Raw genomic sequence first — 18,306 nt, 5'->3', positions numbered from 1 at the left:
GTAACAAAAAGATGCATCTATATATTATATTTACAGTAAATTCGTCCCAAATGAATAATGAAGCTGCCATTTTGAAAATTCGGATTTGCCTATTTTTTTGGTTCGCAGTTTATGAATCAAAAATAGTAAAAACTATAGACATAATTGATGAAAACTCCTGTTTAGGATTGTGGTGAAGTTGAGAGAGTTACACTGAAGGAGGGATTTGGATTTATTCTATTCAAGGAAGAGAAGTCAGTTGTGCAAGCTTGCAAGTAAGTTGTGTTGCAATCAGGGAGGGAGGGGACAATTGGCCGCTTTTCACACTAGTCCCCAAAGCTTTATAATAATCTTTTCTTATTCGTTGGCTTAACAACTTTGGGGACTTTTAATCAATTTTGATTGGTTGGTTTGAGTGTTGAGTGTTCAAACTTTACAGCTACTAATTGTAATCCAAAGAAAGGGTAATTTTGTGCATCATCATTGGGGAAGTACATCAATTTATCGCCACATTTGCTAAATGTGAATTATTAAAGAATTATTTACTGAAAACTGCTTAGGTACCTACAGTTCTTTTATTTATTCCTGTTATTTTTTTAGATTGGATGGGTCAAGCTTGCGTGGTCTGAACTTGAGAGTTGCCCCCAGAAAGGAAAAGGCCCCAGAGGTAAAAATTTACTCAAGTCCTTACATTCTTCTAAACCTATTATATTATTTTTTTTCATACTCCCTATTTTTCTGTTTTTAAAATCTTGATTGACCATTACCAAACTTCCCCTCATATTAATCTTTATTTTTAAAAAAATTTGTAGGTTATTTTCGCTGCCCAACCGCCGAAACCTTAAACTGGACAATACTGAACTTTCCTAAAATTGTGTTACGAATTTTTTTCATCAATTTAGGTTGCTAATAAAGTCCCCATTTATTGGTCAATGCGTTCCTCCATGGTTATTGGAGTGAATTGGTAAAGTCATAAGGGTTTGGGGGGAGGGGGTATCGTTTTATTAGCCAGCTGAAAAAAACATTTTATCAGGGTATGCGTGAATTTCTGAAAATATCCACTTATTCTATATCCATTGTTGTTAGGTTGAAGGTGAGATGTTATTGAACCTGGACATGAAGAAGTTTAGAAATGAGAAGCAGGACAAACTATTCACAGATCTTGATGATTTTATTGAAAAGTAAGTTTTTTGTTTTTATTCAATTTTTAGTAACACATATGCTTCATAATTAGGTGTCAATTTTTCATAATTAAAATATCGTTAAGAATTCAGATAGCAATTGCCCTATAGTGCCTTGTAAAGCAACCACCCCCCCCCCCCTCAACTTAGTTTTTAAATAAATTAAAATAAGCGGAGGACCGAGGTTTCGTTTGTTGGTTCGTTTATTTGCACAAGAAAAAATCTACTCCCCGTTACCTCTTTATTTTTTAAAAAGAGAATATTTTCTGTGCTCGATAGGCACTTTAAAGGAAAGCACCTCTATGCATAGTCTTCAGTCACCTTAGTTGTTCATATTCAGCATTTTACTTTTTTATCCAGTTATAATTTTCCTGTATTTAAAGGTTTGAAAGCGTTGCCAGTTTTTCACAGGACCAGAAGGAACCAAACGCCATTATAATTCCAGGTAAGCAGGCAGTCCATTACTTTAAGACAGGGGATAGAGGGGACATTGGATTGTAAATTACGCTGGTGCTTAATTATAACCACGTTATCTTATTAGTTGGCTCACAAACTCAGGGTCATTTATAACGAATTCCAGAATAGTAGTGTCTTAACATTTCAATTAATTTCAACAACCGCAGGGTTAATTTTATTCATCATCATTGGAAATGTGTTTGATTTATTTATCGCCCATTGTCTTATCCCTATATATCCCTGGTTTACGATAAGATTTAGGTTGTATCTCACTGAGTTTATTAGTTTTTGGAATGAAGCCTAGTGGAATTAAAGTTTGCACTGGAAATAAGTTTTTCGTTTGTTTGTTGCTTTCTTTAGGTAATGTTAGGTTAGGTTAGGTTAAATTGGGTACTGGATACTAGCCCAAAAGGGTTAGGGCATGGGTAAAAACTAATCCCTGTCACCAGTGTTTCGGAGCCGTTTGATTTTGGTGCGGCTCCGGCTCCGCGGAGCCGTATCTGGAAATACGGCTCCGGCTCCAACCTAAAATCAATAAAAATTCGACATATATTTTTTCCCCATAAAAAAATATTGTTTATTTTTGACTTATGAAGGTTTTAAAAGTTCACTTTTTGATAAAAATGGACTTGAAAAACTTTAAAAGGGCATTTGCACATGACAAAACAGAATTACCAAATTATAATTTATAAAAAATCTCTTTATTTATCTAGTCCGGAGCCGGAGCCGTTTTTTAACCAAAATTACGGCTCCGGCTCCAGCTAAATATGACGGCTCCCGGCTTCGGCTCCGAAACACTGCCTGTCACTCCTTATTATTTAAAGTCTCGATAGGCACTATGAGGGAAAGCACCAGGATGGCTTCTGAGTTTTAAAAGAAATTGCAATTAATATATGAATCTTTGTATCTATTTATCTGACTAAGTATCTTTTTATCTATCTAGGATGTCCTCCATTATTGGATTTATCTATCTATTTGACTAAAAAGCTTTGTATCTATCTTGGATGTCCTTCATTATTAGATTTTTATATCTATTTGACTAAGAATCTTTGTATCTATCTGAATGCCCTCCATTATTGAAGCTATTTATTTATATGACTAAGTATCTTTGTAACTATCTAGGATGTCCTCCATTATTGGATCTATCTATCTATTTGACTAAGAATCTTTGTATCTATCTACAGGGTGTTTTTTTTTAATAAGACAAAAGTATTGCTTAATATAACCCACTTGCCAGTGACAGAAACTAATAATCTATATCTTAATTTCTTCATTGGGTTGGGGAGTTTTGTTTAAGAAAAAAATACTTGGCGATTTTCAACAAACTATGCCTTAAAAACCGGTTTTTCCAAAGTACCTATTTTTGGAAGATTTTTGGATCATGACCAATTTAAAGGGTGTGCTAAAATGCGTATGTTTTTAAAATTCAAATTGCGCGGCTTGTGTTAATAGTAGAAAAATGTTATTCATATCGTTAGAATCGTCATAAACTCTAGTTTTTGGGTGTTTAAGAAATATTCCTGTGCTTCATATAGTTTTGGAGCTACGTGGTAAAATGTCCCAACTTACTTAAAACTTTTCAACCTTTCTTACATTTTCCAACGTAGCTTCTATACTACAAATAGCATGAATATGACACATATATTTCTAATAACTAGAGTTTATGACAATTCTAACGGTATGCGTAACATTTTTCTACTATTAACACAAGCCGCGCAATTTGATTTTTAAAAAGGCACGCATTTTAGCACACCCTTTAAATTGGTCATGATCCAAAAATCTTCCAAAAATAGGTACTTTCGAAAAACCGGTTTTTAAGGCATTATTTGTTGAAAATCGTCAAGTATTTTTTTCTTATACAAAACTCCCCAACCAAATGAAGAAATTAAGATATAGATTATTAATTTCTGTCCTTGGCAAGTGGGTTATATTAAGCAAAACTTTTGTCTTATTAAAAAAAACACCCTGTAGAATGCCCTCCATTATTGGATCTATCTATCTATTTGACTAAGAATCTTTTTATCTATCTAGGATGTCCTCCATTATTGAAGCTATTTATTTATCTGACTAAGTATCTTTGTATCTATCTAGGATGTCCTCCATTATTGGATTTATCTACCTATCTATTTGACTAAGAATCTTTGTATCTATCTAGGATGTCCTCAATTATTGGATCTATATATCTATCAGACTAAATATCTTTGTATCTATCTAGGCTGTCCTCCATTAGGTATTGGATCTATCTATTTATCTGACTAAGTATCTTTGTATCTATCTAGGCTGCCCTCCATTATTGGATCTATCTATCTATCAGACTAAATATCTTTGTATCTATCTAGGCTGTCCTCCATTAGGTATTGGATCTTACTATCTATTTATCGGACTAAGTATCTTTGGATCTATCTAGGCTGCCTCCATTATTGGATCTATCTATCTATCAGACTAAAAAATATCTTTGTATCTATCTAGGCTGTCCTCCATTATTGGATTGGGGCAGAATGGAGGCGGAGGAAGGTGAAATTACTCTTCACAGACAAGTAAGCTATTCAAATTCTAGGGTAATGCAGTGAGAGAGGGGACAATGGGCTGAATATTACACGAGTCCCCAAAGTTTTATAATAACGTTGTCTTATTCGTTGGCTTACTAACTTTGGGGACTTAGGTTGATTTTGATTGATTTATTAATTAACTTAAGTGTTCAAACGTTTCAACCAATAATTTCAATGTACACAAGGGGTAAATTTTTGGATCCTCATTAAAAATGTACATCAATTCAGGCAACTTACCAAGAAACATCAAAGAATAAACTTATTATCCACTAAATAGAATACTAGGTATAGTATTACTATTAACAAAATTCAAACGCAGGGTTTAAGTGTACTTTAATTAAAAATAGTTTTCAGAACAAGTTCGAAAACTTATACTGAAAGAAGGCATTTGACACCATATAAATATTAATTCTAAGCTTTATTTTTGTTATCAATGAAATTCGTTTCTTACCAGAAAGTAAATCCCCTTAAAAAGTATTCACTGTGGGCTACAATTGAATCAAGACAAAAGTAAGTGCCGAGCCCTGGGACCTATGTAGGGTGAAAATATACATAAATCCTTGATGATTCCATGTGGAGACAAAATATTTTAGCGGGGTCTTTTGGTTTTTTTTCAATTTAAAGTTCTGAAAAAAAATTGAAAAAAATATGAAAATCTTGAATAAAAAACCAACAAAAATTGATTTGTAATATTTTTTTTTATTTAAAGATACAAACAACTTATATAAATACTATAAGCTTAAAAAAAATCACAATTTTCAAATTTAGACTTTCAATATAAAGATTTGTAGAAAAAACCTAACAACAAATTCTAACATATTTCTGATCAACATAGCAATAAAACGTCTTTTGCAAAATCTTTATCATCAAAAATAAGTAGCACTTACTAAAGACTTTTTTTCATTTAAACTTATACTTTTCACATTATTTAACTTTAAAGATTGATTTTTTTAAAAGAAAGGTTGCGTGATTTTTTTATTCATAATTAATTGCCTAATTTTGAGATTCAGATAAAAAACTTTAGGTACTACTTTTTATTAATGGATACGCCTCTAGAGGCATATGAGGCCCTTGGGTAGGGGGGGGGGGGAGTCGAACCCCCCTTATAATAACAGTTTTTTTTTAATGAATAAGTCAAAAACATTTATTTTGGAGAGTTAATTCTCTTGGGATAGTGGTGGTACCCTTTCCTAAAATAGTTATAAACCTTACCAGGACATATGAAAAGCTACCATGTAAAGGAGAACCATAGTCAGGGCGACCACTGCATACTATATATACTATTTATACTATATAGGATGAATTTGGATACTATATCATACTATATGACCAAAATTTACTATATATACTATATATTATTAACTTTACTTGACCAAAATTTACTATATATACTATATAATATTACATTTATATAACAAAAAACAAATATTATCAGTTTTGTGACAACGCCTCTTAAGGAGCGTTTTGTCTTATTTTCACAATAGGTCTTCTCCTATTTCTAGCCGCTGCGGGGGGCTCAAAAGATACTGTGATATGACAAAAATGCATAAAGCTCTACAGTAAAAAAGAGATGAAGAAAACCCTTTAAAATATATTTTTGTTTGTGATTATGATTTAAATATCAGTTATTTTTATAGAATTAACTTAAGGGTGAGGGGGAAGTTTTACCACTTTTGCTTACTCAGTGATTATTAATCTAGGTAATAATGTGAGACTATAGGTTATTTGGGATAAAAGTTTATTTTTGGGTGGTAGTTCACTTATATTTAATAAGTTTCCAGGTTCAGGTGCTGCAGGCTAAAAGGTGGTTTCTGGACAGGTAAAAAATTGTAAAATTTAGAGATCAACTTATTAAACAAAATATGCATCTTTCAGGGTGTTATTAACATATCTGAAGAAAAAAAATAAAATTGGCCTCCAAATTCTGGGCCTGCAGGCCACCAGGTCCACTCTGGACTGGTAAAAATTTAAATTTTTTGTTTGAAGAGTTAGAGGTCAACCTATAAAACAGAATATGCATCTTTTTGGATGTTATTAACATACTAAGAAAAAAATTGAAAATTAACCCCCAGGGTCAAGCCCTGCAGGCCTCCAGGTCCACAGGTAAAAAATCAAATTTCTTATATGAAGAGTTAGAGGTCTATTTATATAACAGAATATACATTTATTTGGATAATATTAACATACGGGATCCAAGTTCAGGTTCATTCAGGACAGATAAAAGACTCAAATTTCTTATTTGAAGAGTTCAAGTTCAGGCCTTCAGGTTTTCTCTGGACAGAGTCTACATGGAAGCCTGCAGCATCTGGACCTGGAGGTCAATTGTATTTCTCTTCAGATATGTAAATAACATCTAAAGAGATGCTTATTGTGTTTTATAAACTAACCTCTAACTACATAAATAAGAAATTTTGTTTTTTACCTGTCCAGAGTCCACCTGGAGGCCTGCTGCATCAAAACCTGGAGGTCGATTGTCATTTATTCTTTAAACATATAAATAACATCTATAAAGATGCTTATGTGTTTAATAAACATCTAACTCCTTAAATTTAAAATTTTAATATTAGAGGCCTTTAGGGGCACTTAAGAGGTGAAGAAGAGGTTGAATTCAACAACTATATTTTTATTTTAGGCTTAAAAATCAACCCCTAAAAAAGGACCCCATTTCACACACAAAAAAATAATTTTTCTTTTTAAGTCTAAAATAAAAATCTCTAGGGGCGTAGCCGCTAGTACCAAATAAATATATTCTGTAATGTTTTTATACAGACGGATGAACAAACAGACATACTCTGATTGTAGAGTTTCTGTGTATATATGTATCTTTATAATAAAGTAACACGTTCTATGTGAGTCTTTGTGCACCAAGGGATCTCACTAACCACTGAACCAATATGGTTCTCCTTTACATGGTAGCTTCTTATATGTCCTGGTAAGGTTTATTACTTTTTTGGGGAAGGGTACCATCACTATTACAAGAGAATCAACTCTCTAAAATAAATGTTTTTAACTTTTTCATTAAAAAAAAAACTGTAATTGTAAGGGGGGGTTCGACTTCCCCCCCAACCTAAGGGTCCCTATATGCCTCTAGAGGCGTAGCCGCTGCTAGTAGAGTATCCAATGATATAAAGCAGTAAGGTTTTTTATCTGAATCTCAAAATTAGGCAATTAATTATGAATAAAAAATCACGCAACCTTTCTTTTTAAAAAAATCAATCTTTAAAGTTAATTAATGTGAAAAGTATAAGTTTAAATGAAAAAAAGTCTTTAGTAAGTGCTACTTATTTTTGATGATAAAGATTTTGCAAAAGACGTTTTATTGCTATGTTGATCAGAAATATGTTAGAATTTGTTGTTAGGTTTTTTCTACAAATCTTTATATTGAAAGTCTAAATTTGAAAATTGTGATTTTTTTTAAGCTTATAGTATTTATATAAGTTGTTTGTATCTTTAAATAAAAAAAAATATTAAAAATTTTTTTTTGTTTGTTTTTTATTAAATATTTTCATATTTTTTTCAATTTTTTTTCAGAACTTTAAATTGAAAAAAAAACCAAAAGACCCCGCTAAAATATTTTGTCTCCACCTGGAATCATCAAGGATTCATGTATATTTTCACTCTACATAGGTCCCAGGGCTCGGCACTTACTTTTGTCTTGATTCAATTGTAGCCCACAGTGTATTTTTTTCTGCAAAATCCTTTTTATGGTAGGTAGTACCTATCCTTTTTTGTGTGTGTAGCCACCTCATCAGTCACGATCAGAGATGCCTTCTATTAATCTCGCTACTTTTCTCTGTTTTTTGTTCCAAAGGTCAATAGGCTTCAAATCTGTAGGGTTGGAGTTACAGTTAAAAAATTAATGGATATCATGAGGGGAGCTTGACATTATGGGGTTTTGTTGTCAATTTCTTCATTATAATATATATATGTACTTAGGCGGAGAATGCACCTGAGCTGAACACCACAGATTCAATTATGAAGGCTGTGGAACAGTGTTCTCCCCACCTAGATTTATCCAAGGTAAGTTTACCTGTCCAGGGAGGGAGGGGACAATGTACTGTAATGTTACTAGTTCCCAATTTCTATAAATAATTTTTGTCATTGTTAGCTTAAAACTTAAGTACTTTTGTTAAATCCTAAAACTAGCTAGTAGTGTTCAAACCTTTCAACCACTAATTTTACTAAGCATAGTGGTTACTTTGTATATGGTCATGGAGTATGAACATCAACTGTGTCCATTTTCTTAACCCTTAAGATTCTGCTATATGTCATACTTAACTACTTCAGCTTAGTCTTTTCAAAAAAAAAATTTTAAAAGTTAAAAAATAGTTTTGTTGTGTCGTCAAATACTTTGTTATTGTCAAACGTACAAAAAAATTAGAACTAGATTTATTTTAATGAATTTTTCCTTTTACTGTATAGTAATACTAGCGACTGCGCCCCTTCTTATCAACTAAGGGCTCTGTATCATAGAAGTAGTAAGGGAACAGAAAAATATCCTAAAACCATCTAACGGCTTAAATCTCAAAATAAAATAGCCAAAAACCTCCCCGGAACCTTCGTGAGGATTCTCTAACAAAAGATAACTCAATAGTTCATCTGTTAAATTATGAATCTTAAGCTTCAGACAAAAACTTTACTATATTATATAATAGGATTTCAAAAACTAATTACACACAGTATCATTTATCTATCTATCTATCTGTTTATCTCAAACTATCATCCATCAATCTTTCTATCTAGATAAGCCTGGTAACGAATAGATCTTGCCTGATGAAACTATTGGCTCCTGTCGACCCCAGTATTGTCTATACAACGAATAAATGTTTTAAAATGACGGCTGTTAAATCAAAGTAAGTTTTTTTTATCCAATAAGGTAGGTAATAGTTTTTCATATAGGATATAGGTGGTTATATTGGCAGGGGAAAATTTGCCGACAATTTAGCTTGCTAATATGGACCTCATTTATTGGTCCTTTCGTTCATCCATTAAGAGGCGAGGGGATTGGGTAAAGTGGGTTACTTCGGCCATCTGCTGCTTTATCAGAGTACACAAAAATCTGGTGCAACATCCAAGTAATAATATATCTATTTCAGGGAAGGACCCATCTCTCTGGAGCTTGAGTCTAAGTGGCATCCAACCATGGGAACTACAAAGTCATTCCAGGTACAATTACACAATAAGAAAATGTAAACTAAGATCAGCTGATTGTAAAGCATAAAATTGGTACGCGATTGCCGCGTACAATTATATGTGTTGAAATAAAAGGTATTAATTAAAACAAATATAATTTCGTTTTACGCAAACAAAGTTTCTAGTATATAGAGAAACTTTCTAGAAAATTAAAATTCCACATTATAAAGTAACAGGATCTGTTTGTTTGTCTGTCTGTCTGTATCAAAGAATTTTGTTGACGGCTTAACCGATATGGTTCTATTTTATAATGTAACTTCTCATAGTTCCTGGGAAGGTTTATAACTATTTTGGAGAAGAAAACATTTAAAATCATCATTTAAAAGGGTTGGTTTTGACTGACGGACAGAAACTAAGACACATTATCTTCCTACAGCAAATATTCCGAAGCCAAAACATAATTTTTTCCAACTTTAGGATGCCATTACATTTGCCCTCCCTGAAAAAGTGAAGAATCTTGCTCACCCTGGTATTTTTTACAGGTAATGTACAACGTGCAATTTGGAAGTCTATTGCGGGCACTGAATCCATCAACCTCTTCTTTATTTTAAAAAGCAATTGAAAATAAGGGGGAGGGGGTGTATTTTTTTTTCAATGTCTAACTCCGGAGGGTTGCCTTACCCCTGCGGGGCCTATCCGTTTGTGTCACAACCCTGCTGAGATACAAAGTACACAGTACCCAATATAATGTAACCTGACTTATTTATTCCAAGATAGGGTGGGGTTTCTGTGGGTAACTATGAAACTTGATTATTAATTTTCCAGTATGGCTACGAAACCGATTAATATCCGCTGGATTAGAACCTGTTTTATTTAAGAAAAATCATGTATCGTATCGTATTATATCCATTTTTCTACTAATATAAAAATGTACAACCTTAATATTAAGACTATTTTTGTTAGCCCGTGCCTTCGTCATTTTGGGGCTGACAAAACTGGTTTTAATCTTATATTTGTTTAATTTTATAACCCGCGGAAATCTGTTAATGATACGATGAGATAAATAAATATTTTAGGATTGTAAAGTTTGAGCTTGGATCCCTTTCTGTTCTGGTCAGAACTCAGGTAGAAATGTTTATAGTTTTCCAGTGTGGAAAACCGAAATATCCGGTGGATAAAAACTGGTTCTTAGTCACACATCGTATCGTATTATATCAAGTTTTCTACGATTATAAGAACGTAATATGATACAATTAAAGCCAGCTTTGTTAGACCGTGCCTTCGGCATCTCGGGGCTAACAAAAATGATTATTAATGTATAAATGTACAATTTTATATCCGCGGAAAGCTGTTTATAATACGATGCGATAATTAGCTTTTAAAATGAGAACAAGGGAGAGCTTCCCTACAATTTGTGAAACCATTAGCTCAGTTGTATTAATCTGTATTTTTTAGTCTGTATTTCATTTCTCTTTTTATGGGATTGAAATATAGTCTACTAGCGGCTACGCCCCCTAGAGGCCTCAAGGGACACTTGAGGAGGGGGGTTTTGAATTGGATAACCCAATTTCTTAATTTAAATTTTAAAAGAAAAAGTAAAAAAAATTGGGGGTTTGGGGAATTTTTGGGGGGGTTGGGGAAATTTTTTTCTAGGGGCGATTTATCTTGGGAGGGTGGTGGTACCCTCCCCCAAAATAGTTTTGAACCTTCCCAGGACCTAGCTACCCTGTTAAGGAGAACCCGATTGGTTCTGCGGTAAGCGAGATCCTTCGTTACAAACAGACAAACAAACAGACAGACAGACATCGTTCTAATGTATTATAGATAACTAGCGGCTACATTAAGGGGCTAAATAAGGGGCACTTGAGGAGAGGAGAGTCGAATTTTATAACCCAATTTATTATTTTAAAATTTTTTTTGGGAGGGGGATTTTTTTTCTAGGGGTGTTTTCTCTTGGGAGGGTGGTGGTACCCTCCCCCAAAATAGTTATAAACCTTCCTGTGACCTATGAGAAGCTACCCTATTAAGGAGAACCCGATCGGTTCAGTGGTTAGCGAGATCCTTCGGTACAAACAGACAGACATTCTGTTACTTTAGTATAAGGATTGACTATCTAGCAAATGGATTGTATTTAGGTTCATGCTGAAGACGATGAGCCTATCCTAGTATTCGAGGAGGATGATTTATCACAAGGAGGTAAGAAGCAAATCAGATCTTCTTTGATAACCATTACAGCATGCTTCATAGTAAGTCTAGACATAGACTTGCCAATGTTATTCATTCTATTTTGATGTATTAGGTCCTTTTTGTCAAGTATTAGGATTTACGGGAATTTTCTATATAAAACTTTGAGTATCTTGACCATTTATCATCCGATTTTCAATTTTGTCTGTCAATTTCCAGTCGTTTAATGTTGTATTTGTTTGTACCCTACTAAAGTATTAGGATGTATGTTTGTATGTCTTTAGACATAGGGCCGTAATTTCTTTTTCATTTAAAAAATCAACTAATCTTATTTTAGAATCTGAAGGGGAGGGTTACGGCCCCGGCGGAGAAGGGGATGCTGACGACGATTTCTTCCAGTTGGAGGAGAGGAATGGAAACTCCCCCACCCCACCTCCTGCTGATGCAACATCCAAACCCCCAGCTGCTGATAAGGAAGCAGGTACAGAGATCTAAAGGGATAAGCCAATGACCGATAAAATAATGTAATTGCCCAGTGATGATACTCAAAATTACCCCTTATGTAGATTAAAATTATTGGTTGAAACGTTTGAACTTAATGAAGCAACCAATCAAAATTCACTTTAGTACCCAAAGTTATTAAGCCAACAATTAAGAAAACCTTATTATAAAACTTAGGGAACTAATGTAATAAACAGCTCATTGTCACACTATTTTAAACGTTACATGACACCACTGCACAAAAAGTGTCAAGTGTAAAAGAAGTTTTAAAAAGATTGTCTCAAATATTTAAACCACTGTACCTAAGTTTTTCTTTCACCACCAATCAATATAACATTTGTTTTGATTTTCAGGTAAGCTGGAAACAGAGATGGGTAAGCTGCGCGTGACAGCAGCTGAGTTTGTACCTCCTGTTCATAATTGGAATGTCTTCCCGGTAAATATAGATCTACATTTCTGTCTTTCTATGTATCTGACTGTATCTTTCTCTTACACTGGCGGATTCACCCCTAGAAGCCTCTATTGTACTTAAAGGGGGTAAGGGTACAAAGAAGTCAAACAAAAATGGAGCAGGGGGGGGCTTTTTTCTATATATGAGCGATTTCTCATGAGAGGGTGGAGATACCCTCGCTAAAGATAGTTATAAACCTTCCCTGGACCTATAAGAAGCTACACAGTAAAGGAGAATCATATTGGTTTAGAGGTTAGCGGGATCCTTCGCTGCAGACAAAAAAAAGCTTTAAAAAGCAAAACGCGATAGTTATTTTTTTATGCAAATGTGAAATAAAGGCATAGCAAATAATTCTGTATTCATCGTATCAAGATCTTTTATATTTTTGCTTTATTTGTATGGCTAATACGATTTTACCTTGTCCGTAGGAATCATTATTAAAACAAGGATGACAACATCCATAAAAGCGAAGCTCTGAAATGGAAGGACAAACGAACATTAACACTTGTAGATTGTCAGAACTGAATTAGCAGAATATTAATGCATCAGTACAAACAATATTTTAAGAAAATTTGTTGCAAAACTGCATAAATAGATGATACTTTTTAAGGACATCCTTACATTTTTGGGACTTGTTTATAGAGATGCCTCGCTTATAACATTGTACCTTGTTGTAATAGGAATCAGTTATCAGAAGAATCGGATAATTTTAACACACAAAAATTTGTTGTCAAAAATGATTAAAATGGACGTACGGACATTCTGGTATTGTTTATAGAGTTGCTACGCTTTCCAAATTGTACCTAACTACTATAGGAATCATCATGCAAAGTTTGGAATCGATAGGACAATTCTAACCTGTTTAAATTAACGAAAAGAGCTAACTCTCTGTGACGGACGGACGGACCGATCCTAATTATAGAAAAGCTTCGCTTAAAAAAAAACAGATTATTTCACAGTTTTAAAAAATCAACACTTATTAGATAGACTTGACGTACTTTCTGGTAAAAATGCTGAATTGGTTCGCTTTCTAAATCGGACCTAAATGTTACAGGAATCAATATTACATGGTTGAAATCGGACGTGCCTAAATTAACAATAAGAGCTAACCGTTACGTACGTATGTGCGAACGGACATTCACTAAGTGGGGGGGGGGGGGGGGGTTTGGTTAGTGCAACCATCTCGTAATCAATGTATAAATGGCACTTGGAATTTGAATTTCGATCTGAAATTTTGCATGAGTAATCCTTTGGTAGGTCTATTTTCACTAAATCGAACAAAAAGTTGGAAAAGTAACGGCTAATGGCTGGAACTAGAAATTTAAAAAAATGTTTTTTGTATCATTTTACATGATTTAAAACATAAATATGTTTTAAAAGGTTGATTTCTACGTAATTTATGACAGATTTGTCCTAATGATAGCCAAAAAACGGCTAAACGGCTGAGCCGTTAGCCGTTACTTTTCCAACTTTTTGTTCAATTTAGGGAAAATAGACCTACCAAGGATTACTCATGCAAAATTTCAGATTAAAATTCGAATTTTAAGTGCCATTTGCTCACTGATTACGAGATAGTTGCAATACCCCCCCCCCCCCCCCATATATAATAGTTCTGCCTTTAAAAACATGTTGGATACATCCTTATCTAGAACTAGAAATTTTCCACCCCTGCGTATTGTTTATTTATTGATTAAATTGTATTTGCTAATGGATTTATTATTACATGGATATTACACCAAATTATCATGCACTCTATTAAAGTAAAACATTCAACCTACATCCACCCCCCTTACCCATCCCCTTCCCTCCTACTGGATGAGCAAACTGACCAAAAAGTGATGTCCATGTTAGTAGCCTATATGGACGACAATTTTTTACCTGTCAAAATATCCACGTATATTATATATATCCATTTATTTGCTGTACTGGCTGCTTATCTCTGTAATTTGATAGTTGTTAATTCACGAATTATACTTTTGTTTAGTTTAAGTTTTTGTCGCTAGATATCTCTTTGATACCTAATATATCCATTCTATATGCGATAATTAATTAAGTTAGAATTGATAAATATTTAATTTTTTTAAATTTAAGTATTTTTTACTCAATTTTAATTAAAGACATTTTTGTTTACAAAACGATTATTTTCAGTTAACATGAAATAAAAGGTTCAATACTTGTATACTTAATTACGTAACAGGTTTCTGATGAGTACTTCAACTATTTCCAGATGTCCTTTCTTATTTTTTTTACCCATCAGATTAGGGTTCTCAGTTCACTTAGATAGCCCTTTTCTTTTAATGAACGTTGCATTATCCTTTAGGGGTAAGGAGTGGGGGTTGAGTTTTTGTTGATAAAAGGGATTAAAACTTATTCACAAATATGTAATCGGAATGAATCTGAATTTCTACTCTTAAGTTTATTAAAGTAGAGACATTTAATATAAAGGAAAACTAGTTGGCTTCTGCTAAAATTACAATACCTCTAATTAAGGCCTACTATTCATAAAAAGAAGATTCCACGCTATGACACAAAGTATCCTTTGAGCACGAATAGACCCCCCCCCCCCTCCCCTCCTTAAATTGAATTGTCTGTTTATTTCCTTTGGTCAATTTAGGTTAGGTTTTGAATAGATATATAAGGTACTGCATAGCCCCGCAGGGATTATGCATTGGAGAAGAATAAATACATCACCTTTATTTTTAAATTTAGTTAAAAATAAGGATGAGGGGAGGGGGGGGTATCAGTGTTTAACTGACACTTTGTGGGAAAGCATCTAAAATTCATACTGAATTTACTCAAAAAAAATAACTGATGTTGAAAATGAAAATTATTTGAGACATATTTTTTAGGGTACCGAGCTGCGTTGGGTGAAGAATGACGGTCTCTTTTGTGTTCCAGAGTCAAGGTAATAAATAATAATATTTCTCGTATTCATTCGAATCCGGTGGATAGGAACCGGTTCTCATCCATACGAAAAAACTATGTCTAGCATCGAATTATATCCAGCTTTCTACGAATTTAAAAATGTACAATCATAAGATTAAAACCAGTTTTTTAGCCGGTGCCTTCGGCACCTCGGGGCTAAAAAAACTAATTTTAATCTCATAATTGTACATTCTATATCCGCGGAAAGCCGTTTATAATACGATGCGAGAAATAACTATTCCAGTATGGCCTCGAAACCGATTGATATTCGTTGGATTAGAATCAGTTCTCAGCCATACTGAAAAATGATATATAGCACGAATAAAAAAAACTGGCTTTAATCTTATAATTTTTCATTTTAATATCTACTAAAAGCTGTCTATAATACAGTGCGATAAATACCTAACTATTATCCAACAAGGATAACAACATCAATAAAAGCGAAGCTCTGAAATAAGACGGTAGAACAAACGAACATTAATACTTGTAAACTGTAAAGTGTCAGAAATTATAAAGAGAATACCTAATTCATAATTTCCCAACAAAATTATATTTTGTATACTGATACTGTGCACATACTTACTATGTTAGGGCTTTATTTGAGAGATGCTTCGCTTATTGTACCTTGAAATCCTAGATATCATTGTTCTAAAAATCAGATGATAAGGATAATTATTATTCATATCGTACAAAAAAAATGTTGTTAAAAAAGGTTAAGAATCCGCATGTATTAAATGGACTGTGACTTTCTAGTATCCTTATAATAAAGTAACAGGATGTGTGTTTGTGTGTTTGTTTGTTCCGAAGGATCTCGCTAACCACTGAACCGTAAGGGTTCTCCTTAACAGGGTAGCTTCTCATAGGTCCCGGGAAGGTTTATAACTATTTTCTTGGGGGGTGGGACACCCCCAACCCCCCCAAAAAAATGAAAAATCCCCCCCCCAAAAAAAATTTTAAAACTTCTTTTAAAATCTAAAATAAGAAATTGGGTTATCAAATTCCACTCTCCTCTCCTCAAGTTTCCCTAGAGGCCTCTAGGGGCGTAGCCGCTAGTCTCTTATATAGTTGCTACGCTTTATAAATCCCAAATGTTACACAAATCACCATGCATGACAAAGACTACATAGCCTGAAATCACCCAATCTAGAGTAATTATCATTAAAATCACATTGCTGTAACTCAATTTTAGGTTAGGTATTCCTTTGTGTTATGTAAAGTTTTGAAATCAACCTCTTTCATCACATGAAAATATACCCAATGCGAATCTTTAATTTTGAAAATTTAGCAAGAAAAGTTGCAAAAAAATACAGAACAGGATATTTAAACTTTTAAAAAATTCAGACTTACATCAAAAGAAATTTAATATCTAATGTTTTTTTAAAAAGTAAATTTCTTGTTTTGCACAACAAAATGCGCAAAATTTAATAGATATGTCAAGTTATTTTTTTGCAAAAAAATAGCAAATGTTTCTTTTAACTTTTAAGGCGGAATTTTTATTTATACGAATTTCTATAAATATACGATAAATACGTACAAACACCTTACTATTTGAGGATAACTTGATGTTTTCTTACTTTTATACTTACTTAACTTAAAGTGATTCTATTGATAGCGAAGCTACTCTATACGTGGCATTGATTGTCTCCTTTTGTCTTATCAGTCATTATTTAAATTATCTTTCCTAATTCTTTTCATTTTGTATTTAGTTAGAAATCTACTTATCAGCCTAATTGTGTACATTTACGTCAAAGGTTAAAAATCTTGCATTATACGGAGAACTTTTTTAAATAGATTTTTTTTTATATATTTTGTTCTCTCGTTTATCTAGGCAGGCACTTAGTTAGTTGAACACAACTGGCTATTTCTGGGAGTACAATTCAGAAAGTACCTACTTGTTCCTATAATATATATTTATCTATCTATAATACAAAGTAGAACGATGTCTGTTTGTTTGTTTGTTTGTTTGTCTGTCTATCTGTTTGTAGCGAAGGATCTCGCTAACCGCTGAACCGATCGGGTTCTCCTTTTCAGGGTAGCTTCTCATAGGTCCCGGGAAGGTTTATAACTATTTTCTTGGGGGGTTGTGGTACACCCCCAACCTCCCCAAAAAATGAAATTACCTCCCACGAAAAAAAAAAATTCTTTTTAAAAATAAAATTAAAATAGTGGGGTCGACTACCGCTCCCCCCCCCCAAAAAAAAAAAAAAAAATTTTTAAATTTTTTCTTTTAAATCTAAAATACTAAAAATTGGTTTGATTAGACCTCTAGTCTATTAATAATGTGATGTGTCTATATCTATCTTACAGGGGTGTATAAAAAATAAAAAATATGTGGTTGGGGGGGAAAAAGTGTAAAAATTAAGATAAAACTTAACACTGAAAACATTTTTTCCATTTTTCTCCCCTCCTTGGTAAAAAAAAACTAAAGATTATGTGGGAGGGGGATAATATAAATAAAATAAAGAGTTCTGCCTATCTATCTATTTATCCAGATATGAAATTAAGACCGTTCACATTGTTGGCAATTTCTGGAAATATAATATAAAAAGACCTCTACCAAATATCTATCTATTCATTTTATGTCCATATCTATCTATCTATTAATTAATAATATGTCTATATCTATTCATAATATGTCTATCTATCTAGATATGAAGTTAAGACAGTTAGTAATGCTTGTAACTTCTGGGAATATAATGCAGAGAAGAGCTTCTACTTATTATTTATCTATTCATAATATTCTATTTCTATCTATCTATTCATAATATTCTATATCTATTCATAATATATCTATCTATCTATCTAGGTATGAAGTTAAGACAGTTGATATTGCTGGTAATTTCTTTGAATATAATGCAGAGAATAGCTTCTACTTATTATCTATCTATTAATAATATGTGTATATCTATCTATCTATCTATCCATAATATGTATATATCTATCTATA

The 18,306-nt window shown here is 33.0% G+C and overlaps 1 protein-coding gene across 2 annotated transcripts in view; it reads left to right on the top strand.

Moving 5' to 3' along the window:
• Positions 1–18,306, top strand: part of LOC145331678 (uncharacterized) — a 40,246-nt gene that overhangs the window by 2,590 nt on the left and 19,350 nt on the right. Inside the window, exons 4-18 of one of the 2 annotated variants that reach the window (XM_080176466.1) lie at positions 166–254; positions 580–646; positions 1,066–1,160; positions 1,544–1,605; positions 4,086–4,153; positions 8,102–8,185; positions 8,909–9,018; positions 9,262–9,331; positions 9,776–9,840; positions 10,375–10,423; positions 11,434–11,494; positions 11,820–11,963; positions 12,337–12,419; positions 15,284–15,339; positions 18,166–18,265. In XM_080176466.1, the coding sequence (XP_080032592.1) occupies positions 166–254; positions 580–646; positions 1,066–1,160; positions 1,544–1,605; positions 4,086–4,153; positions 8,102–8,185; positions 8,909–9,018; positions 9,262–9,331; positions 9,776–9,840; positions 10,375–10,423; positions 11,434–11,494; positions 11,820–11,963; positions 12,337–12,419; positions 15,284–15,339; positions 18,166–18,250 (1,188 nt within the window). In that variant the 3' untranslated portion in view covers positions 18,251–18,265. Of the gene's footprint in view, positions 1–165; positions 255–579; positions 647–1,065; positions 1,161–1,543; positions 1,606–4,085; positions 4,154–8,101; positions 8,186–8,908; positions 9,019–9,261; positions 9,332–9,775; positions 9,841–10,374; positions 10,424–11,433; positions 11,495–11,819; positions 11,964–12,336; positions 12,420–15,283; positions 15,340–18,165; positions 18,266–18,306 lie in introns of those variants that run through there. The other variant, XM_080176465.1, reaches the window with a different exon arrangement.

Source organism: Acartia tonsa, chromosome 11 (genome assembly GCF_053477335.1).
Source record: "Acartia tonsa isolate MP-2025a chromosome 11, ASM5347733v1, whole genome shotgun sequence".
Classification (NCBI taxonomy): domain Eukaryota; kingdom Metazoa; phylum Arthropoda; class Copepoda; order Calanoida; family Acartiidae; genus Acartia; species Acartia tonsa.
This window is presented reverse-complemented; position numbering and strand designations above follow the sequence as displayed.